Source organism: Eurosta solidaginis, chromosome 5, assembly GCF_040869045.1.
Source record: "Eurosta solidaginis isolate ZX-2024a chromosome 5, ASM4086904v1, whole genome shotgun sequence".
Lineage (NCBI taxonomy): Eukaryota > Metazoa > Arthropoda > Insecta > Diptera > Tephritidae > Eurosta > Eurosta solidaginis.
This window is the reverse complement of record NC_090323.1, coordinates 356875-383073: the sequence shown is the minus strand read 5'-3', so window position 1 is coordinate 383073 and position 26199 is coordinate 356875. Positions and strand designations below refer to the sequence as shown.

The 26199-nt window shown below is 36.4% G+C and overlaps 1 protein-coding gene across 7 annotated transcripts in view; it reads right to left on the bottom strand.

The window, feature by feature from the left end:
• Window positions 1-26199, bottom strand: part of Mitf (transcription factor Mitf) — a 120368-nt gene that overhangs the window by 74769 nt on the left and 19400 nt on the right. For 2 of the 7 annotated variants that reach the window (XM_067788183.1, XM_067788182.1), the window contains exons 2-4: window positions 12481-12910; window positions 11237-11338; window positions 10669-11175 (exon numbers count right to left, since the gene is read on the bottom strand). In XM_067788183.1, the coding sequence (XP_067644284.1) occupies window positions 10669-11175; window positions 11237-11338; window positions 12481-12910 (1039 nt within the window). Of the gene's footprint in view, window positions 1-10668; window positions 11176-11236; window positions 11339-12480; window positions 12911-13138; window positions 14392-26199 lie in introns of those variants that run through there. The other 5 variants (XM_067788176.1, XM_067788177.1, XM_067788179.1 and 2 more) reach the window with 5 other exon arrangements.

Genomic DNA, 26199 nt, shown 5'->3' with positions numbered 1-26199 from the left:
ACTCCTATGATTATAAATACTATAGCAAGAAAATTTCTTTATGGACGACACTCGTAGCCGTCTATTAATCGCAGCTTCATAGCTAACTTCCATAGCTACCTTAAGGCCACCTAGCGGTTCTGTTTGTTCTAAAACGTATTTTTTGTTTAAGTTGACTTTATACACGTATTTGCTAGCATTTACCTACTTAATTTTTATGAATGTATTATAAAAGAACATAAAGGGATTGTAATTGCGTCAATTGAATTGAACTGGCTCGGACGTTCCATTTTTTCCTTAGAGAACCATGAGCGTTATATGTACATGCATATAACGGAGCGGATTTCCACAGCAGCTAGTGCACTTTTCTTTGTTAGTTTTAAAACTTATGTTAAGCCTTAATAATAATAACAATAATAATAGTAATAATAAAAATAATACTAATAATAATAATAATATAAAAATAATAATAATAAGAAGTATCGCAGACGACGTGGCTGCAGTAATTTCAGCACGGAACTGCGAGCTGGAGCATCTTAAATTAAATAAAGTAATGCGCAGTGGACATGGACTTCAGCTTGTGACGAAAACTGAGATCGTGATCCTCACGAAGAGACGAATTTCCACCATAATCAATATGATGGTTGGGGAACAGCAAGTACAAAAGCGCAGCTCCACGAAATACCTCAAGGAGCCTGCGAGGAAACTGCGCAGACCATAGGGTACCTTAGTCGAATAATGGTAAACATAGGTGGGTCAAGGCTGCTTGCTTCCTCTTCGGATTCTATACTTTTATACGCTGCAGAAATTTGGCCGGATGCAATAAAATTCCGAAAGTACCGAGCTCAGTCCAACACAGAGGGGTGCTACGAGTTGCCTCTGCTTACAGCACGGTATCCGCAGACGCAGTTCTTGTTATTGCGAGAACATTACCGAAACATCTTCTCGCTGAGTATAGGAAATAAATTTGCCACCTCCAAGGGGAAGTATGCATAGATGTTGCTGCCATGCAGGCGCGAAAGTAATATATTCGGCGCTGGCAACCTGCAGTGCTGCAGGCAAATTGACCAGGAACTGATTCCCGAGCTGAAGCCATGATTATAGCGGCCACATGGAGAGCTCGACTTCTACCTGACACAGTTTTTAAGTGACCACGTCTACTTCCGGGAAGATCTTCACAGAATAGGCAAGGAATTGGTTATTCTGTGGGCTCATAGACGATGCACGCCACACCTTCTTCGAATGCGATCACTGCGCACAGCAACAGAGAGGGCTGGAAGTAACACTAGGCGAACTATCCCCGGGCAGTATTACATAAGAGGACCTGTGGAAGTGACAGATGGGACATGGTTAGGAGATACGCAAGGAAAAGGCAAGATGGTTGCTTAGCACAGTAAGATCCCACGTAGCGCGCTTTCGTACTCGAAGGTATGCTAAACACGATCCCAGGTGAGGAAAATACGCGGGTCGTTGGAGGTTAGGTTTAAGTAAGTAGCTTGTCAAGAGAATAAGGGAGCCTTACTCTCGGAGAGCCTTACTGCTACATAGTGTAGCACCGAAGCTTAAGAACCCGGTTAGTACATAAAGCATTTCCTCCTTCCACATAAGACAAAACCTAATAATAATAATAATAACAATAATAATGTATATATGTATACATATATATATATATGTATATTGGTATGTATCTATTTTATTGGAAGCGAGAAAGCGAAATAATTTCGAGAGTTTCAGAGGAGTTAATTTCTTAACTTAGCAACACAGATATGAGGAAATTAAGAAAGGACGAAAATTGTCTAAAGAAGACTTTCGGACTTTTAATATTTTAGCAATCTTTATTGCTTATGTTTCTCGGACAACAATTTGTCGGGCGATAAAGATATCGAACCCCAACAGCAATTTTAGTGTAACCAACAAAAAACTGTTCAGGTGAAGGTGTTTAAAATCCCTCGAGTTAGTTCAAAGTAGCATAATTCCAGGGGGAAAAATATACTACATTATCTTACTACATGACCAACTCAGCTGAGCAGAGCTCCAGAGTATTGTTCGCATAACGGTAATCCGTAACGGCATAAACTAATCGAGATAGATATAGACTTCTATATATCAAAATGATTTGGGTGAAAAAAAAAAATCATTTAGCCATGTTCGTTCGTCCGTCTGTAAACACGATAACTTGAGTAAATTTTTAGGTATCTTGAGGAATTTGGTATGTAGGTTCCGGGCGCTCATCTCAGATCGCTATTTAAAATGAATGAAATCGCACTAAAACCACGCCCACTTTTTGGATATCGAAAATTATATTCATTACCAAAGACGGATAAAGCGATAAAACTTGGTAAGTGCATTGACCTTATGACGCAAAATAGAAAATTAGAAAAATTTTGGACAATGGGCGTGGCACCGCCCACTTTCAAAAGAAGGTAATTTGAAAGTTTTGCAAGCTGTAATTTGGCAGTCGTTGAAGATATCATGATGAAATTTGGTAGGCACGTTACTCCTATTACTATATGTGTGCTAAATAAAAATTAGCGAAATCGGATGACGAAAGTCAAATTTTAACAAAAAATTTAATATCTTTACAGTATAAATGTAAATTATGTCAACATTCGACTCCAGTAATGATATGGTACAACAAAATACGAAGATAACAGAAAATTTCAAAATGGGCGTAACTCCGCCCTTTTTCATTTAATTCGTCTAGAATACTTTTAATGCCATAAGTTGAACAAAAATTTACCAATCCTTGTGAAATTTGGTAGGAACATAGATTCTATGACGATAACTGTGTTCTGTGAAAATGGGCGAAATCGGTTGAAGCCACGCCCAGTTTTCATACACAGTCGACCGTTTGTCCTTCCGATCGGCCGTTAACACGATAACTTGCGCAAAAAATGATATATCTTAACTAAACTTAGTTCACGTACTTATCTGAAGTCCCTTTATCTTGGTATAAAATATGGCCGAAATCCGACTTTGACCACGCCCACTTTTCCGATATCGAAAATTACGAAAAATGAAAAAAAATGCCATAATACTGTACCAAATATGAAAAAAGAGATGAAACATGGTAATTGGATTAGTTTATTGACGCAAAATATAACTTTAGAAAAAACTTTGTAAAATTGGTGTGACACCTACCATATTAAGTAGATGAAAATGAAAAAATTCTGCAGGGCGAAATCAAAAGCCCTTCGAATCTTGGCAGGAATACTGTTCGGGGTATGACATATATAAATAAATTAGCGGTACCCGACAGAAGATGTTCTGGGACATATACAACTAGGGGCTTCTCCCTTTTTAAACCCTCATTAATACTTTAAATTTCTAGAGTCACCCCTGGTCCACACTTATTGCGATATCTCGAAAAGGCGTCCGCCTATAGAACTAACGCCACTACGTTTTAAATAATCATAAACACCTTTCATTTGATACACATGTCAAACAAATACATTCCAGGGTTACCCTAGGCTCATTTTGCTAAATGGTGATTTTCCCTTATTTTGTCTCCAAAGCTCTCAGCTGAGTATGTAATGTTCGGTTACACCCGAACTTAGCCTTCCTTACCTGTTTTCTTGAATTTTTGTTCCTTAAAAGCATGGCACGTTGAAACTCTAAAATTGCTGTTGGGTTCGATAATTTGAAATGCCATTAACAAAACCACTGCTAAGGCAGTGAAATATGTTTCGCCTTCCGATTTCCTACACAAATATTAATGACCGTGGGTTATTGCAGGGTTTTCGCCAAACTTTAATACAAAGTTGATTCTTTTTGATGTGCGATAAAATCACAAAACTTCCAATTACAGCGAAGCATGGATTATAGACCATATTTGGTCACTGTTAAATGCCACCGAATCCAACCACAACCGCAATCAGGTACTAGGAAACGAACCCCAGTACCCCAAAAAGACCTGATGAAAGACTTCGGGTTCGGTAAGATGTAACCCATTAGCATTGTATTTAAAAGTTTTGTGACTTTATCTAACACAAATTAAAGATATTTTAATAACTTAGGCCCACTGGCAGAGCTGCAAAATATCGTTTAAGCTAATTTTACGATTTGTCAAAAAAATATGAGTTTAGCCCCCTCCGAGAAACTATTTCTGAGTTAAAAAGATAACTTGGCCAATCTGAAAATCATTGGCATACAAAATTGAAGATATTTTCGTGTACTGTTGGCTATCCGAAAACCAAATTTCTGATTGAAAGCCCTTATATACTTTTTTGTTCTAATTTATAGCACTATGCTCTTATTACTATCAGATTTATCGCTTATCGGCGAGAGAAGACCAACCACCGTGCTCATTATTATTATGATTTCTTACACGTAGGGTATCCATTTACATTCATACACACATTCATAGATATTCGTATATGTATATGCGTAGGTCAATCGATTTAAGTATTAAAAATGCGGTAATTTTGTATTTGTTAATTAATTAAAAAAGATATGCTTTAAAAAATAAATCAGTCAAACAATAAGCTTTTCTTGCACCACAAACAAGTCCTCTGCCCTTATCAATATTCTGTGATTAATTGAAATTATTATAAATAAATAAATGTAAGGCGCGATAACTTTCGAAGAGATTTTAGGCCGAGCTTCTCTTCTCTTCCAATTTGCGTCGTGCTCCTTTGAGTTAATAGTAATAGTCAAAAACTGAGCTGCACAACCCTTATACACTTATAGCCCTTCTGTTTTTGTTTTGCTCTGAATCATAGACACAAATACAAATTTACACTTAAAATATAAAAAAACTTAAAATATAAAAAAAAAATTTTCAAAGTACTCTCGTATGCCCTCACATATAAATAAAACTTATATGGAAGTTTTTGATTTTCATATGTGAGTGCAAAGCAAAAGCTATGATGAACGAGCACTTCGGTATAAGAAACAAATTTACACTAACAAATTGACAACTACAAATTCTTCAAAAATATTATGGCACTGAAAAAAATTTGTATTCAAAATTGATTCATTAAAAAATTAAAATTACTCCAGCCATTTAAGAGTTTGAAATTGGAATTTGAGATAAGACTTTGAAACTTGCATACGCCTTTATTTTGAAATTATGTTTATGGCATGTGCGCGTCTTGGGATGGTTGAGAACCGGGGTCGCAAAATTAAGTACTCGCTTCCTCTGTCTTGCTCGAATTTACGCTCAATTCGAAGTTGAACATCATGAAATTCTCCACAGGTCAGCGCGAAGTACTTTTTCGTGGTCTCAACCATTTCTGAGTTAAGGCTCGAGCAGTTGCTGAAACTTTGCATCGACTTAAATTAGATATTAATGAAGCGAACTCGATCAAATATTGTATTTGAACTACTATATGGGGCGCCAGTAATATCGATTCAAAATTTTAAGAAACGGGCGTGTCTCAGCCCTTTTTCAGACTCAGTTTTTCACTAAAATTCCGAAGCTGTAACTCCGTTATAATTCACGTATTTTGACAAAAATTGGTGGAGATAATCTGAATGCCATATTAATGACTGAGTGAAGTTGTGCTGGATTTTGATAATTAAGTTTAATTGCTCTTGAGTATTGTGATGACATAGCGAATTACGAAATGTTTTAAGGAATCGATATAATAAAACGGCGGCCACCATGGTGTGATGGTAGCGTGCTCCGCCTACCACACCGAATGCCCTGGGTTCACACCCCGGGCAAAGCAACATCAACATTTTAGAAATAAGGTTTTTCAATTAGAAGAAAATTTTTATAAGCGGGGTCGCCCCTCGGCAGAGTTTGGCAAGCACTCCAAGTGTATTTCTGCCACGAAAAGCTCTCAGTGAAAACTCATCTGCCTCGCAGATGCCGTTCGGAGTCGGCATAAAACAAGTAGGTCCTGTCCCGCCAATTTGTAGGAAAAATTAAAAAGAAGCATGACGCCAATTGGAAGAGAAGCTCGCCTAAAATCTCTTCGGAGGTTATCGTGCCTTACAATTATTTATTTTTTAAATACAATTTTGTACATGTATTGTGATTTGCACTTCAATATAAATAATTTGGAGCATCACTGGTCAAAAAGTTTATTATATACTTTGTATACAGGAAAATCGCAACTATTTTCCTTATTACTTATTAAAAAATTAGTTATTTTGTTAAAAGCTTTTATCAAAAAAACAAGTTTTCTAATCGTATGACAGACGAGGAATGTAGAGCGTTTTCAACCATGTATTTTTAAACTGAACCACTGATGGACGAAGCCAACAGTAAAACCAATATGGTTCGTTTCTTATTACATGATTATAAAATCTGAGTTCGAATCTCACGAGCGCTTTGTGCCGACAATACGTGATGCATTCCATGGTTGACAAGGCTAGACGGCTATTCAACGTACACCCCAGCGGTTCAGAGGGCTTAGAATATATCCGCGACAGGTATGCCTGTCGTAGGAGGCAAACAAGATACCAAATTGATTCAAGGGGTTGTGTAGCGCAATCCTTTCAATGGATTGCCAGCGTAATATATGGCTTCTCCAACCCAATTAACAACCTCACCTACCCGTGGCGAATCCTGTTTCTTTAACAGCTGGGAAACCAGCTAACGTAGGAGAATACTGTCATCCGATATCTCTCTTATCGCCAGTAGCAAAGACAGTTGAATCCATTCTGTTTCACTGCTAACTTGCGTCTTGCGTCTTACCAATTACAGCCTGGCTTTCGAAAACTACATAGTGCTTCCCAAGGCAGCCGTTCTATGTACCGGAGCGACTCGGGATTTTTCCCGACCAAGGGCTGTCATTTCAGTGCAACCCCATTTAATGTGTTACGTCCCTCCCACAAATTGCCATCCCCCAGCAGATCCTTGCAACGGGACTGCGCCATATTTTCCTGATCCGTGAAGGTATCGAACCAAATCCGGGACCTGTGCCCGATCCCGGCCCAGAGAAATGGTTTTGCTGCGTTTGCCGGAAAATAATATATTTACGACGGTCACACTCTTATCAGTATGTCACGTGCAAAGATGGTTACAACGGCCGGGATGTTCTGGGCTAGACCCCAAAACCCGTCGTACTCGTAACTTATACAAATCTTTTGTGGCACCTTGCTATTCACGCCCAAGGGCGTGCCGTTGTCTGCGCCGTAGCAGTCATTTCAGTGTAACCCCATTTAATTTTCTACGTCCCTCCCAAAAATTGTCATCCTCCCAGCAGATCCTTGCAGCGGGACTGCGCCATATCCTCCTGCTCCGGGAAGGTATCGAACCAAATCTGTCACAGCTCGCCAGATATATCAGTCGTGAGCGCAGGATTCGTAAACTGCGTCAACTCGCAGCCGATGATAACATTGCCATCCGACCACCTACCTATCGCTTCCTAAAGCAGCCGGTTCTATGTACCGGAGCGGCTTGGGATTCTTCTCGACCAAAGGCTGTAATTTCAGTGTAACCCCACCCGTGATTGGTCGCACCTATTGGATGGGGCGAAGCACTGCTACAACAACAACAACAACTAGGTCCCATATTCCTTTCGCTCGAGCGATCTGCCGACCTCGTCAATACAACAATTTTAAAAAAGGAAAGTGGGAAGATTATAAAACTTATACTGACAATCGTTTCGCAGTCCTCCCTATCCCGACTAATGCTCGTCAAGGGGAGCGTGCTTTCCGCAAGGTGATTGAATCCTCGTTTTATTCCCGCCGGAAGAACCCCGGAAATCCGGCCACATTTTCCATCGGAGGCCGCAACTCTAGCGAAATAACGTGACCTTATAAGACAGCATGACCCCGGCGACCCCAAATAAGGGATATGAACCAACGAATCAGATTGCTAGTGGATGAACACAAGCGGGCGAAATGGGAGGAGCACTTAAAGAATTGTAATCTCTCTGCCGGGGAAGGTAAGCTATGGTCCACCGTAATGTCCATATCGAACCCGACTAAGCATAATGACAAAATTTCCATCGCCTTTGGCTATAAAGTGCTGTCGGATGCGAAAGCGAGCGCTTTCTGCCGACAATATGTAATGCATTTTATGGTTGAGAGACGGCCGGCCAAAAGACGCGCACACAAGCATAAACACAGCGCGTCCCCAATTACCATCGTTCATGCTAAACCATCTAAAGCAGTAGGCCTAGGAGGCATAGCCATGCCGATGCTTGAAAATCTAGGCAAAGAGGGATTTAATTACCTAACTTATGTCTTCAACCTGTCCCTGTCCAACTTCGTCATCCCCGAAAATGGAAATTGGCCAGGGTGGTTTCGCTATTAAAGCCTGGACATAGGAGATTCTTATCGAACGATATCTCTTCTATCGCCAGTAGCCAAGACACTTGCAGCCATTCTGCTTCCCTATTTCACTGCAAATTTGCATCTTGCCAATCAGCAACATGGCTTTGGAAAACTACATAGCACTACCACCGCCCTAAACCCTTAAATCAAAAACTATCGTTTCCTACGCCGATGATTGCACAATAAAGGCCCCAGGCCCAGACATCGATGTAATAAAGTTAACAGCTATCTCCCTGATCTCCCCAGTTTTTTCGCCTCGCGAAACCTGATATTGTCACCGACCAAATCATCGAAGACATTATTTGCAAGATGGAGACGGCAAATGTCGACCATATTGGACAACCACGTTGATGGTATTAAGATACCGACAGTTTTACGCCCAAAAATCGTGGGTTTGACATTCGACCAGGACCATGCATCCGCAATTGTACCTACAATCCAGAGCTGGCAGCACTTGGGGCAAAAAAAAAGAACGCTCATTACCACTTACAGAGCAATTGACCGGCCGCTTGCATGCTACGCGTCCTGGAAGAAAATACAGGCTTGCCAAAACACGGCTCTTTTTATCTCACGTTTTATTGTAAACGGATGTAATTCAAAATTTTATTTTGTTGCGAAAACGCAAAGAAAGTTTTAGTTTTTTATAGAGTTCCATTATAAAAATGGGATTCAAAGGCGCATATGCCCACTATTTTGGTCTTTGCGAGTATTCTATAAATGTCAGCATAATCTTCTCAGTTGTTTATGTTGCAAACAATCTTCAACGACTGCCAAATTAGAACTTACACAACTTTTAAATTACCTTCTTTTAAAAGTAGGCGGTGCCACGCCCATTGTCCAAAATTTTACTAATTTTCTATTCTGCGTCATAATGTCAACCCACCTACCAAGTTTCATCGCTTTATCCGTCTTTGGTAATGAATTATCGCACTCTTTCGGTTTTTGAAAATTTTCGATATAAATAAATAGCGATCTGAGGAGATGAGTGCCCAGGAACTTCCATACCAAATTTCATTAAGATACCTCAAAATTTACTCAAGCTATCGTGTTTACGGACAGACGGACGGACGGACATGGCTAAATGAATTTATTTTTTCATTTTGATATATAGAAGTCTATATCGATCTCGATTAGCTCTGCTCAGCTGACTAAAAAAAAACAAAAAACAACAAGTCCACAGCGATATCACAAAAAGGCGTCGGCCTTCATCGTCGTTCTTAAAGATAAATACCCTGAGCTCGCAGAAGAGGAAAGCAACCTCCCTAGGGAAACGCGTGTCACTCTAGCTCAACTTCGATCTGGATACTGTAACAAGTTAAACTCTTACCTGTTCAGAATCGACCCCGACATAAATAATGTATGTCCATCTTGCAACGTAGAACCAACGCCTCTAACACCCCTCTCTCTCTCGTCCACCCCTATTGAAACTGCAAGTTTCCTTGGACTTCCTGAGGATATTGATGCCAATTTATAAAGGATCGCAACTATTAGATGGGGCGAAGCGATGCTACAAAAACAACAACCACAAATATCATATCTCTGACAAAAATTTCGGCTAGGAAAAATGGGACGGAATCATGCGACCAGTTTTTAAGATACTTGTCATTGAACTAAAATCTTTAAACCTTCCCAAAAGGAACATACATATATCAGAGCACCAAGACTATGCGAAGAAAAGTAAAGTAAAAATAAGATAAAAACGTTGGGGAAAACTTATCCTTATCAGTAGCTACTGTACTTATCAAAATAAATTTTAAGGTAGATTACAATTTATAGACGTTCCATAGCGTCTCGTTTGATAAAACAAAATCGATGATGTCCGAACAGAATTTTAATGGTATACAAATATTATTTGATAATATGATCAGTGTTCTCTTCGCGTATGTAATTCTCCACTTTTGGTGCAATATTTGTAAATTAATAATTTCGGGAAATTATTTTAAAATTAACTGCATAAGCTGTCAAATTCTTAAAAATGTGAAAACCGTAGTCATCTATGATTTCCATAATTTTGTCTGCTAAACGAGTTGCTGCCCTTGAAGATCGAACCCCTTTTCACCAAAACGTAAAAACGACTACGTGAAAACTACTGCATTCCTCAGAAGGGTATTTCAAGGGATTTTAGTACTTATATATACCAATTGAAAGCAATTTCACAAAAATTTACACGGATTCAAAAACTAACAATCTTTTTCTAACATAAATTTTAAATTAGGGGTCACGTTTTGCAACCTTTTCATTTCGTTTGGGCGCCGGCCCAGTCTAGTATAGATCTTTCTTTACCACGACAGTAGTTTTAACCCTGCCCTCTTATTTAGGGTAGTTAATGCCGAAATGTTCAAAAAAATAGGAAATACTGCTCATCTCTGATGCAGCTTTTATTATTTTCGCATTATATATAACCGTTTTGCAGTTTACATACAAAAATATCACAAACACAAAAATATGTATACTTACTTCAGATGCACTTGTCGCTACAGAGCTTAAAGGTGACATTGGAGCCGATTGAACGGGGCTCGCTGTAGAAACATTAGAATAATTTGCGTTTATTAAAGAGTTCACTGGTCCAGACGAACGGCCCCCAAGCGATAAGGTATTTGTACAACTAAGATTACTACTCTTACCACCTGTCAAACTAGATGAGTTGCATCCAATTGAATTTTTATATGCGCTGTCAGCTCCGTAACTTTTAACTGAACTTTGATCACTCGGAAGGAAGAACGGACAACTGCCGGCAGTTGGCGCACTGTTTCTAAAACAATCTGTACTATACGGAGATGGCGATAACTGCATTTGATCATCAAGCATAGTAGTAGCAGAACTCTGAGTTAGTCTCAATTGGGGTGAGTGTGGAATATTCACATCTCCTCTCTTGGTATCTCCATAGTCCGAATTATTTAGAAAAGTTTTGGCTTGATAAGATTCATGAGTGGTATTCATTGATGAGTTAATCACATGTTTGTTCTAGAAAAATAATTTATGAATAAATAATTTTAAAAGCTAAGTATTTAGAGAGATATCTTACTTCCCATTCGTTTTTAAATGATTCGCTTAAATATTGGCGTACTTGGTTTTTCTGTTTTTGTATGACATGATAGCGGGTGGGATTTTCCAAAACTGTTCGAACCTATTCAAAACAATAGTAACACCATACAATGTACAAAAAAATCAGCTTAATTTGTATACGAATAGCAAATTTAGAAAAAATAAAAATGTATGGCTTTTTTTATTATCGTCGCCCTCCTGCCAGAAACACGAATGTGGAAAAAGCAAAATGATGGGGAAACAAAATTTAAAATTAACGGGTATCTATTAATTCAAATTTAACACTCACCGTTTTCTAACGAAAAAAAATTAACATGCATGATTCTGGCAAGGAGCATATCATGAGAAAAAGTTGAAAATATTTCCCCTGCTTCGAATGCTTACATCATAAAGATGTTAAATATGTGAATCTAATTTCCACAACAAACTCTCTATTTGATCTTTGTAGGGGTATCAATTCAGAGCACATTTCGTCCGCAGAAGTCAGCAACCACCCTGGCCACGTTAAGCTTTTCACAACTTTTCTCTAAAACATTTATATAGCTAACTACTTACCTCCAAAATCTCAAAAAAAAACTTGAATGCATACACATGTATACAAATGGATTTGTTTTAGAAGTGTATGAAAGAATAACTTATAAACATATCCGTATATACGAAATTCAAAAAAAAAAAAACGGTTCAATAAAAATAGGACAACTCATTGAAACCGTATATGAAAACTATATGGGGAGTCCTATTGTTACTGATTTTTTTTTTTTTTTTTTTGGATTTTGTTTACACGGATATTTTTATGAGTTATTTTCTATTCACTTTTAAAATAAACCTGGTCATATATGTATGTTTCTTATGATTGGTCAAGAAATATATGCGCATGTTTATTTCTTGAGCAAACCCTCTTTGCCAAACTCAGGTTGCTCATGAGGTGAAGGAAAAAAGCAGTAATTCTCTTGGCCACTTTTATAGTTTTTTTTATGAAATTTTGTATTTTTGGGGGTTATAATATCATTAGGAAAAGTGAAATTTCGCTGTTTTCACAGGCTGACGATTATTTTTTGTCGAGCGCCATAAGTTAGTAACCATACCAGAGGAGGGGAACATTTTTCTCTAATATTCATGTAAATATAGTATACGTTATCAAACCAGGGGTGAACATTTTTAACTGTTTTCTCCATATATTGTGATACAATTTAGATTACATATGTACATACCTATAATACTGACCTGCAAAACCTGTTTAGGCACATCCACTCCTATGCTTTGTAGGGGCCTCTTTAACATCACTGGACTAGAACTTGCGCCAGAAAATGTAGCCGATGGCGGTTGATCAACATAATTTAGCTGATTTATTTGTACATCGCCCAAGCCATTTGCTGTTGATCTGTATTCATCACTACTCCCACAGTTGCTGTTATTTTTACACATCACATTCTGGGTACTTGTTCTTATAGAATTGTATTGATGATTTGGCTGCGGGCTGGGAATCTGTTGTGATATATAATACTCCACTTCTTTTTGTAAAGCAGCAGCTTCAGCTGCGGCAATCGCTCTCTTCTCTGCTTCACGCCTCTCCAATTCTTGCTGCTGCTGTTCACGTTGCAGCTGTTGCTTAAGTTGTGTACGGGATTTCGGAACAATGGTCTTAAATGTCGGTCTGCAATATTTATGAAAACGTTTTTGCAATTTAGTAGCTTCTTGTAATTAAAAGTAGTTAATTGTAGTTAAAAAAGTATTTTATAAATATAGGTATTTTACATATACATATATATATTTTTTACCAGAGATTTTCTAAGTATTCATAAATAATAATATTTGCCATGCATAGCAATAATTTCCTTATACGCATACATAAATGCAATTAGTTGCATACATAAGTACGCACCCGCCTGTTGATGGCGGTAAGCCGATAACTTTTGGTTCAACCGGCTCCGTCACTGCAACATCACCTAAGTCCACTATGCTTGGGTCCATTTCTAATATCATTTCCAAATCTTTATCTATGCCTACCATTACTCGAACGTTCGCATAAGAATTATTTGAGTAAGCATCTGCTTTTTCCGAAGTTAGGGGGTTGGTATGCTTAAGGTGCAACGTTTGCTCTTTTTGTGAAGAAATTATATTATTCTGCACGGCTTGGCTGTTTTCCTCATCAAAATCCATCAAAGACGTGGGCTCAATGCCGACCTCCACCCCCAAGATGGAATCAGTTTTAGTAACATCTTTATTTTCATAAAATTTTTTGAGATCTGGTTTAACCTGAAGTCTTCGGTTTTCAGTTGTATCCAAATTTTCAGCAGACATTTGTAGAGTTTGCACTCTTTTAAAAAATTCCTTAAACTCCATAAATTATTTTTTAATGGCTCACAAGAACTCGTGGGTGATGTTGTGTTATAACTACAAACTCGACTTTTATTGTCGCTTTTTGGTAGCGATTTTGATGTCACAAAACGGTGCCGAGACTGCATGGGCTGTCTGTAGGGATAAATTTGATTGTTGGTCTGTGTTTGCTACAGTTTCATTCATGTTTATTGCGAAATAGTTTTCGTAACGTATTCCTTTAATTTCGTCGTTTATGGTATCTTCACAAAATATGAATAAATGATCCAAAGGATATAGCATAAAAAATGAGTATTTTACTTAGAAATTCTAAACGTGATTCGGCATTTTTTGTGCTAAATATTCTTAAAACAATTATTAGTTTCACTAAAAATTAAACACGACAACATTCAAGTAAATATTAGTTCATGATTTATATGTACATACATATTGTACTGTATGTATTTTTTTGCTTTTATATACATGTATGTATGTAGATAGTTTCTTGTTTTTACAAATAAATAGACTCAATTTTTAGACACCGCGTTTATACGCAATTTTTGCTTTATTTACTTTGCTTCGTTCGTTCTATAATATTTGCTAACGATAATGTATAATTCAGTTCTATGGACTTCTATAAAGGGTTTCCACTTTTTGCTTAATATACTGTTGCTATTCTAAAATGTTCCACATTTAAATTATGTTTAGATTATGTATTCACAGCCACTAAATACTTAATATCTTTAATATTTATTAAGCTGTATCGGAAAACGTTTTTATCACTAATTTTTACAAGTTACAAGAGATTAAGTACATATTATTTTTACTGTCTCTTCCAAAGAAGATGACCAAAAAATAAAAGCGGACCTTGATCTTGTATCATGCAAAATCGTACATCTCTTTCATAGCTAAAAGTTTCGAAGATAGATTATTTGTTCGAATATTTTCGAACAGACGTTCTATTTTTAAAGAGCTTTGGAACTTGCAAAATAGTGTATGTTATATTCAAAAAAAATTTTAATTTTGTAAACTGTGAGTTCCGCATGTTGCCGCGCTTTAATTGAATGTAAATCATAGTTTTAAGATTATTTAGTTTTCCGGTGGCGATATCTTGTTTGAATAAGGTTCTACGATTAAGATATGATGTACTTATGAAGAAATATGTGACCTGGAATCATGAAACAACCCTATTGTGCGAAAATACCGTTCTTCACTTTTTGAGTTATTCTCATAGGAAATTTACCGCTCTTTCCAATGAAACCAACCGCAGTTTTCTATCGGACCACAATACAAATACGATTTTTTTAAATATTTCGATCCATGCGCCACCTATCGAAGTTTTTTTTCTTATTATTGCATTGTCATCGGGTTCTGAACTATATTTCAAGCTTGTAGCTTATCGGCAAGTTAATTAAATTTTAATTACAAAATTCGTTCACTACGGCCAGCCGCTACACAGAGTCAAGCTAAACAAAATTTTAAACGCGTTTTTCTCGAAAACTTGTTTTCCCACAATAGGGTCGTTTCATGATTCCAGGTCACATATACAATTAAAAAAAAACATTTTTGGTTTGGTTTTTTTCTCTTGAATAGTAATGGTTTTCGCTCCATTTCATTTTTTTTTTTTTTTGCTCAGATAGCACAAAGTTATGATATGAAAAACTAAGGAGCTTACCCCCAATGAAAGAAAGAAAGGTAGGTTAAACGTTTTCGGTTTTCAAAGCTATCATAATTTTAATATTTTTTTTTATTTTAATCAGTCTTTTTCCATGTTGTCAGAGCGAAACAGTGAGTTTCAACGCTGACCTAGTCTTCAAATCTACATTTGAGAAGTGATGTTGAAAAAAAATTTAATTACACAAGTCTATCCCAAAAAATTTGTTTTCCCACAAGAGATGTCGGCAAAAATTAACATTTTGTATCGATACCTCGAAGAACGGTTTTAAAAGATAAGTAAATTTGACTATGCAATTAAAAATAGGCTATCCCATTTATAAGTAGCAATTATTATTGTTTATTTACAATAATAAAATAATGATAATTTAATATTAATGGGTGGAATAAAATCGAACTCCTCTTTTAATTTTCTGTGTGCTATCGACTTCGAACGGCATTTGCTAAGGAGCGACCCTGTTTTTTCTAACTGAAAAAACTTGTTTCTATATTTTTATATTACTTTGCTTGGAACTTGAACCCAGACCCTTCCGTGTCAGAGGCGGAGCACGGGTGGTACATGGTAAAAATACACTCCCAGGATTTTATTTCCTTTATCGTGATTTTGATATTTGGTTCTTTGGTCGCTAATGAATGAAATACTTGGGGTCTTACTAAATAACGAAAAAATCCAAATATTTTGAGCACAATTTTTATTTAGATAGTTATGTACATAATACAATAAAATAAGAACTTTTTTGCAACAGTGTAACCATGGTATATTTTAGAAAACGGAATTCGCACTTAAAGATTAAGAGGCCTTTTGCCAAGTTGCAACAAATTAGGGTGCTTACAGCTTTGGTGTCCTAGAAAATATTGCTGCCTGTACAAAGCTTAACACTTCAACACTCCACCATTAGTCCTTCCATCCTTTTTTTGCTCAATGTTTTTTTTTTAGACAAACTGTTTAGCGCATTAACATTGTACGGTACTCATAAATCTAAATAAAAATAGCAACCCGCTTTTGAAATATTTTTTATGAATGTGAAAAATCCAAACCATGCTTGTGTTTTTATATTCGAAAACATGATAGCAGAAATCTTAAAATTTTACATGAATACGACACTCTGATGATTTGCTTAATTGTTTGTACGGGACACGAAATTCAGTTTTAAATTTTTATTTTCTCATATCCTGTATTTATCATTGTTTTTTCTTAAGCTGATGCTATTTTTTACTCTTCTTCCTTGATACGTTGAGTTGTAATATATTTAAAATATATTAGTATTGAAAATATATAATAAGAGCAATTCGAATATGGGCGAAAGTCTACTATTTCAGAAAAAATTCCTAATTACTTTTATGCAAAATTATTATTATTATGCCTCGATGCATTGCGACCTTTATTTAGATCTACTGTGCTTTTGATGCAAAATTACTGTTGTACCGTGTTCTTCGAATACAAATTTTATCATTATAAATTTGCAAATTATTCTCCAAGAAGCTATTGAAAGATAATTTATTTCCGAATATCTTATTCTTTTTATACTCAGCTGAGCAGAGCTCACAGAGTATATTAACTTTGTTCGCATAACGGTAATCCGTAACGGCATAAACTAATCGATATGAATATAGATAGACAGAAATTCATTTAGCCATGTCCGTCCGCCAGGCCGTCCGTAAACACGATAACTTGAGTAAATTTTGAGGTATCTTGATGAAATTTGGTATGTAGGTTCCTGGCGCTCATCTCAGATCGCTATTTAAATGAATGAAATCGGACTACAACCACGCCCACTTTTTCGATATCGAAAATTTCGGAAAACCGAAAAAGTGCGATCATTTATTACCAAAGATGGATAAAGCGACGAAACGTGGTAGGTGCGTTGACCTTATGGCGCAAAATAGTAAATAATAAAAATTTTGGACATTGGGCGTGGCAGCGCCCACTTTTAAAAGAAGGTAATTTAAAAGTTTTGCAAGCTGCAATTTGGCAGTCGTTGACGGTATCATGATAAAATTTGGCAGGTACGTTGCACCTATTACTGTATGTGTGATAAATAAAAATTAGCAAAATCGGATGACGAACACGCCTCCTTTTAAAAAACAAATTTTTTTTAAGTCAAATTTTAACAAAAAAATTAATATCTTTACAGTATATAAGTAAATTATGTCAACATTCAACTCCAGTAATCATATGGTGTAACAAAATACAAAAATAAAAGAAAATTTCAAAATGGGCGTGGCTCCGCCCTTTTTCATTTAATTCGATTAGAATACTTTTAAGACCATAAGTCGAACAAACATTTACCAATCCTTGTGAAATTTGGTAGGTCATAGATTCTATGACGATAACTGTTTTCTGTGAAAATGGGCGAAATCGGTTGAAACCACGCCCAGTTTTTATACACAGTCGACCGTCTATCCTTCCGCTCGGCCGTTAACACGATAACGTGAGCAAAAATCGATATATCTTTACTATACTTAGTTCACGTACTTATCTGAACTCACTTTATCTTGATATAAAAAATAGCCGAAATCCGACTATGACCACACCCACTTTTTCGATATCGAAAATTACCAAAAATGAAAAAAATGCCATAATTCTGTACCAAATATGAAAAAAGAGATGGAACATGGTAATTGGATTGGTTTATTGACGCAAAATATAACTTTAGAGAAAACTTTGTAAAATGGGTGTGACACCTACCATATTAGGTAGAAGAAAATGAAAAAGTTCTGCAGGACGAAATCAAAAGCCCTTGGAATCTTGGCAGGAATACTGTTCGTGGTATGACATATATAAATAAATTAGCGATACCCGACAGATGATGTTCTGGGTCACCCTGATCCACATTTTGGTCGATATCTCAAAAACGCCTTCACATATACAACTAAGGGTCACTCCCTTTTAAAACCCTCATTAATACCTTTAATTTGATACCCATATCGTACAAACACATTCTAGAGTCACCCCTGGTCCACATTTATGCCGATATCCCGAAATGACGTCCACCTATAGAACTATGCCGCACTCCCTTTTAAAATACTCTTTAATACCTTCCATTTGAAACCCATGTCATACAAACATATTTCGGGGTTCATTTTGCTAAATGGTGATTTTCCCTGATTTTTTCTCCAAAGCTCTCAGCTGAGTATGTAATGTTCGGTTACACCCGAACATAGCCTTCCTTACTTGTTTTTTATTAAAAATAACAAATCAGACTAAATATGTCCATATATTTATTTTAAAAATGTTTTTAATAGAGAAAATATAGACAATGAGTTAAGCAAACATATTGAAATGTTTAAATATTGCAATATACCATCACATGCAAAAATGCTTTAAAGACACTATTAAGCAAACGATTCAAGAAATCGAGCAGTGATTAAACAAGTGACTATATCGCTGTTTACTGTTGCGAACGTTTTTTTTTTAAACATTCGCCACTTGTATGAATTCATTTTACAATGGTAATGACTTCAGAAAGCCCTTGTGGGAATTGATATAAATTTGCTTATGTTTATTGATATTTATATTTACTTAATTTTGAGCATACTATCATTCAAAAATCACTGGATGGAGCTGCCATACAGATTTTTTGGACATGTGCTTACAAAACAAAAGAGCAGCAATGCTTGCAGAACCACTGTGTCTAAGCTTTGGTGATTCGACGGGCGAATAGTTTTTTGGTTATATTATTTTGTTATTTTTAGTGGAATGTATATTATTTTATTGTTTAGAGAGAGGGAGGTCGCTATGGACCTGTTACACCTTGTATTTATTCATTGGGGGCTCCAAGGTATTGGCTGCGGGTTGAGCCACCTTGTTTTGCTTTGAAAAACCCCGCTTTGGTATAAACAATTTAAACTATGTCTTTAGAATATTTCACTAACCAGTTGAGAATTACAAGCACACTCAATAGCTAATGAAACAAACGAACGAAAAATGTTCATATTTTAAGTCACTTAAACACACTGCAAACTTATTTTATCTTTAAGTCTCACTTCACTCAAATAATGATTTATACATGAAAATAATTCCAAGCATTTATGTACGACTGCCTAGGGTGGAAAGATGAAAATAATTCAGGTGATCAGTGTAAAAAGACAGGGTTATGCAGACAAAATAACAAGCTTTTATTTAAAAATATAAATAAAAATACATAAAATGTTCAAACTTGAAAAAAACAAGTAAGGAAGGTTAAGTTCGGGTGTAACCGAACATTACATACTCAGTTGAGGGGTATGGTGACAGCATAAGGGAAAATAACCATGTAGGAAAATGAACCGTGGGAAACCCTGGAATGTGCTTGTATGACATGTGTATCAAATGAAAGGCATTAAAGAGTATTTTATGAGGGAGTGGGCCATAGTTCTATAGGTGGACGCCATTTAGGGATATAGCCATTAAGGTGGATCAGGGTTGACTCTAGAATGCGTTTGTACGATATGGGTATCAAATTAAAGGTATTAATGAGGGTTTTAAAAGGGAGTTTGGTTGTTGTATAGGTGGTCGCCTTTTCGAGATATCGCCATAAAGGTGGACCAGGGGTGACTATGATGCATTTGTACGATATGGGTATCAAATGAAAGGTGTTAATGAGTATTTTAAAAGGGAGTAATCCTTAGTTCATTAGGTGGACGCCGTTTCGAAATATCGCCACAAAGGTGGACCAGGGGCGACCCTAGAATTTGTTTGTACAATATGGGCATCAAACGAATGGTGTTAATGAGTATTTTAAAAGGGAGTGGGCCTTAGTTCTATAGGTGGATGTCGTTTCGAAATATCGCCATAAAGGTGGACCAGGGGTGACTCTAGCATGTGTTTGTACGATATGGGTATCAAATTAAAGGTATTAATGAGGGTTTTAAAAGGGAGTGGTGGTTGTTGTATAGGTGGTCGCCTTTTCGAGATATCGCCATAAAGGTGGACCAGGGGTGACTCTAGAATGCGTTTGTACGATATGGGTATCAAATGAAAGGTGTTAATGAGTATTTTAAAAGGGAGTAATCCTTAGTTCCATAGGTGGACGCCGTTTCGAGATATCGCCATAAAGGTGGACCAGGGGTGACCCTAGAATTTGTTTGTACAATATGGGTATCAAAAGAAAGGTGTTAATGAGCATTTTAAAAGGGAGTAATCCTTAGTTCCATAGGTGGACGCCGTTTCGAGATATCGCCATAAAGGTGGATCAGGGGTGACCCTAGAATTTGTTTGCACAATATGGGCATCAAACGAAAGGTGTTAATGAGTATTTTAAAAGGGAGTGGGCCTTAGTTCTATAAGTGGACGCCGTTTCGAAATATCGCCATAAAGGTGGACCAGGGGTGACTCTAGAATGTGTTTGTACGATATGGGTATCAAATGAAAGGTGTTAATGAACTTTTTCATTTTCTTCAACTTAATATGGTAGGTGTCACAACCATTTTATAAAGTTTTTTCTAAAGTTATATTTCGCGTCAATAAAACAATCCAATTACCTTACCATGTTTCATCCCTTTTTTCGTATTTGGTATAGAATTATGGCATTTTTTCATTTTTCGTAATTTTCGATATCGAAAAAGTGGGCGTGGTCATAGTCGGATTTCGTTCATTTTTCATACCAAGATAAAGTGAGTTCAAGTAAGCACGTGAACTAAGTTCATTAAAGATATGTCGATTTTTGCTCAAGTTATCGGGTTAACGGCCATGCGGAAGGACAGACGGAAGACTGTGTATAAAAACTGGGCGTGGCATCAACCGATTTCGCCCATTTTCACAGAAAACAGTTATCGTCATAAAATATATGCCCTTACCAAATTTCAAAAGGATTGGTTCATTTTTGTTCGACTTATGGCGTTAAAAGTATCCTAGACAAATTAAATGAAAAAGGGCGGAGCCACGCCCATTTTGAAATTTTCTTTTATTTTTGTATTTTGTTGCACCATATCATTACTGGAGTTGAATGTTGACATAATTTACTTATATACTGTAAAGATATTAAATTTTTTGTTAAAATTTTACTTAAAAAAAAATTTTTTTTTAAAAGTGGGCGTGGTCCTTCTCCGATTTTGCTAATTTTTATTAAGCGTACATATAGTAATAGGAGTAACGTTCCTGCCAAATTTCATAATGATATCTTCAACGACTACCAAATTACAGCTTGCAAAAGTTTTAAATTACCTTCTTTTAAAAGTGGGCGGTGCCACGCCCATTGTCCAAAATTTTAGTAATTTTCTATTCTGCGTCATAAGTGCAACTCATCTACGAAGTTTCGTCGCTGTATCGGTCTTTTGTAATGAATTATCGAACTTTTTCGGTTTTTCGAAATTTTCGATATCGAAAAAGTGGGCGTGGTTATAGTCCGATATCGTTCATTTTAAATAGCGATCTGAGATGAGTGCTCAGGAACCTACATACCAAATTTCATCAAGATACCTCAAAATTTACTCAAGTTATCGTGTTAACGGACGGACGGACGGACGGACGGACATGGCTCAATCAAATTTTTTTTCGATCCTGATTATTTTGATATATGGAAGTCTATATCTATCTCGATTCCTTTATATATGTACAACCAACCGTTATCCAATCAAACTTAATATACTCTGTGAGCTCTGCTCAACTGAGTATAAAAATAAAAATTATAAAATTTATGGGTAATTTTAGCTGGAACTCTATATGTTTAAAATAAAAATGTATTAAAGAAATTTTCGAGTGCCAAAACAAAATAGGTATCATTTTAAAGGAAAAATATCAAGCTTTTATTTAAAAATAAAAATATGAAAAATGACCCTTATGAAAAACATTAAAAACAAATTTTTTTAATAAAATTTTTTCTAAAATTTTTCTAAACAATTTTTTTATATTTATATTCGAAAATAATGGAAAAAATACTTTAGACATCGTTTTATTCATTTCTGCTTAGAAAGCCAATTACACGACTTGCGATTTATAGAAAAAAGGCTTCCACAAAAAAAATTGAGAATTCAGACGCTTATCTCTCCGCAACCATCAAAAATTTAGGAGCGAACTTAAGTGAAATTAACACTACTATATAGCACAGCAATTTCACCAAATTTCATTCAAATCGAAGCGATGAAGTTTTTTAAGTGGAACGGTTGATATACTTTACCCCCTATCAAAAAAGCGTTTTAAGCGGGGTCGCCTCTCGGATGTGGTCTGGCATACCCTCCGAGTATATTCTGCAAAAAAAAAGCTTTCCATAATATTATACCGCTCCTTAAGCAGTTATCATTTGAAATCGGCATAGAAAACATAGGTCTCCATAAATCTTTATAAAAAAAGGCTCGTATCACTAATTGGAAAACAACCTTCGGCTAAATGTTCTAAAAGATCTATGGTATCCCATTACTACCATTTTTATTATTTTGTATACGAATATTTCTTTTTACACTCAGAACAAGAGCTCTGGTCGTGGAATGACCTTATGATGTGCCCATGTAAGTTTGCTTATTATCAGTTATTGGAATTGGCTAAATCTAGCCTTTTATGTTTTTTAGAAGGAGTTTGGCTTAATACACAAAGTCATGAAAGGAAATTCCAAAATGTTTCTCCTATCAAGAGATATCAGAAAAACAAAGCAGAAAAGGAGACCAAATGACCTTAACGTAACAGAAGTTTTAAGGCAATAATCTCGAATATCACGGCATCTAAAAGTATGTTTGAGTGTAAGCAATCCCTGGAAAGAATCGGAACAGGGAGAAGGTTCCCATGGCATATGACAATAGATGGGAATGAAAAATCGGATGAACTATCTAAAAAGAGCGCATCCGTAGGCGTCCCATTTAGATTGGGCGAGATTAAGAGAAAAGAGAGGTCCACATGATCGACCAAGCGGGAAAGGCGTGGACCCAAGCCTTGGACTAACAAAGTTACTTCTATCATTAAATAGAAATGACTGTAGACTCATGACGAGTATTCTGACTGGACACTGCCTTCTGGCGTCACATGCCTTTACATTAAGCTTGGTCAGTGATAGCAGAGGTTGGAGGAGAAAACGATCGAGCACGTTTTGTGCTCGTGCCCTGCGGTTCCCAGGATAAGCCTCCAGCTATAAGGAGTGATACAGCTGTGAGATCTAGAAGCAGCCAAGAGGACGGAATTATTTTTTTTGTTTTTGTCTACGGCCTCATTCAGAGTTAGAGGTCCTCATGGACTGGCTAGTTCAACCTCACCCAATCTACCTATTATATCTAAATAAGTTTCAAATACTCTCTTAAAGTGCACATAGTTTTCAATATGAAAAAAGGCAAATGCAATAAAAATCAATCAAATATAATTATTTAAAAACGCTTTCAAACGCGTAATTTTGCCATTTTTTATTGTTAAGCACAAAAGAGATTTTTTAGTTCCAATTCACATTTCTTATAGACTTTGAGAAAGAATTGGTCTATAAGGTTTTTTTTTTTTTGATAAGTCTAGCCTAAACCGTTACACATAAATTTGATTTTGACACAACTTTCTTCGGATCGAGTGCAGTATTTTTCTTCCTACGCCCTTTTGTTTTTCCATTGCTACCGAACATATTGAACCTCGATAAACAAAACTTTTTGCCGAAAATTTATTTCCCTATGTACTTTCGGGAATCCAAGCAATGTTTACGTGTTTTTTCAGAAGTAAGAGCTTTTTTGAGTGGTGGTCTGCTGTGAAAGCTGTTGTTGCTCACAACCCCTTGGACTTGTCTCGGCGAGATAGTAGGTCGATAGGATGACTATTTTCAAAGTATTTTACAATGGTCTGTACTGTTGCTCTACTCAAGTATACAATTTTTGCAACTCCACCATATAATTTTTACTCTGTGCTGTACTACCAAATTTCTTACGTTAACCGATATTTCTTTTCTAAAAGGCGTTGTTAATGTTTAAGTGATCCAACCGCAACTAAACGCAATATTAGCAAAGCATCAAACATAAAAAAAGGATGAAACTAGGTAAAAAGTATTGTCACGGATATTAACATCACTAAGTTATACCATCACTAAGGCGATGCTAAGGCCACGATAAGCAGTATTTACGTCAATAATCAAATCATTTATACACATATATAAGGCAGCCGAAAGATGTCACACACAGATGCATTTACTTATACGCCTATGTATGCGCGAGAGACTGTAAACTACAAACATTCACATCAATAATTCAATCATTATGTATCTACATAAACGAATAAATAATTGCGTCTACACATATGTACGTATACGAGCAGCGGAGCGGCAATGCACAAACACATGCATATATCTTATCTGAGTTGTCACAAGAGAGAGCAATAATTTGTGCACGTAGTTGTGGCTGGCGATTTTGTAGCCGAAACTAACTAGTAAGTTCTGGAAATCGAAGAGCCTAGAAGTATGCAGCGTAAACTATAAAAGTGGGGGAGGCGAGTAATGCGGCAGTTACCCACCGACGTGTGCCGTACGTAAGGACGTTTGTCGTACGAAGCACGTTTGACCGAACTCTCAAGCCCGTAGGAATCAATGTGTACGTCTGTGTACATCTACATAACATATTTGTGTGTGTATTGTTTACAGATAAGCACTGTTGCCATTGACCATTTTGCATGTATGCTTATGGAAACATCAACTTTTTCCAATTTAATTTTTGATATTGTAAAAGGCCGGAATACATATTAAATAAGTATAAATAGATTAAATATTTATAATCAGCACTTTTACATAATTATTTCGAATTATTTCCACAATTTTTCAAACTTTAATCAGGCGTTTTTGCATAAAATTGCAAACGGTCAAAAATTCGCGCACAAAAGTTTACTAGGCAACTCTGTCTAGTGAGAGAGCGATCAGCTGACACGTTCTTACGGAAAAAATCAAAATTGTTTTGATTTCTACGTTCCGGGCTACGTACGTACGGGCGTTGCACGTCGGTGAGTTTTCGTTTACATTGCACACTCATAAGATAGGTCGTGTCAGCTGACACGTTTTTTCTACGTACGTTCGTGGGTAACTGCCGCATAAGAAGTAATTCAGTTTGATTTGAGATTTCGATTAAGCGCTATCTAGCGAGCTATAGCAGAATTATTTTGAATAGTAGAGTTTTATTTGAGCTATCAATCAGTTTGGTTATTAAGCTTGCTATTCGTTGCAAAGTATAAGTGTTATTGTTATTGTGAAGTACTGTAATAAAGGCCATTTTTCAATTATTCAATATTGGAGTTATTTATTCAACAGTTTAGCGATACGAACTTAGCAGAGGGTTGCAAATAAAAGGATTTGCAAGTAAATTCGTTACAGTATTATATGGTTAGTACAATACAGCATATTAGAATGCAAGCTGTATGTTCAACGCTATTATTGCATTTTTTCGCCATTACCCTGCAAAAATCGCGAGTACTCCATGCATGCATGTATGGAGCACTCGCTATGGACCAAGCGAGTTCTCCAAAATTAACAACAATTCATACAAAAAATATGGTCCAATTAACATTGCGCTGTCCTAGGACTGGACCATATACTCCAGCTCCGCATTACATCAGAGTAATCCAGGGAGTACCCACAGTCCAATAAGCATCGTGTAGTTATTACAATCGCAAAAAACGATTTTTGCAGGGTACTTAGTTGTTTTATGTTCAAGGACGGATTTGGTTTTGATAAAACGATTAAAAAAGGGGTAAAGCGAAATTACATGTACATATTTTTCCGCAATGTTTTTGTCTTTTCTGAACAGCGAATGTGGGGGTCTCGGAAACCAAAGGTGGTAAAAGAAAGTTTACACCTTCATTATTTTCCTCAAAAAATTAACCATACTTTACGTACTGTCCATTTTTTTCTGCCATGTTTTTTGACTATACCAAAATCTAAAAATATGCCGAATGGTGTACAGTAGGGATATGGTTTGAAATTTTGCGTTGATATGAGGTTGACGTTACCGTGACGACATGATACAAATAACGCCAGTGTAAAGTGTATATTAAGGTAAACAAATCTTTATAAAAAAATACCTGGCAGCACTTCA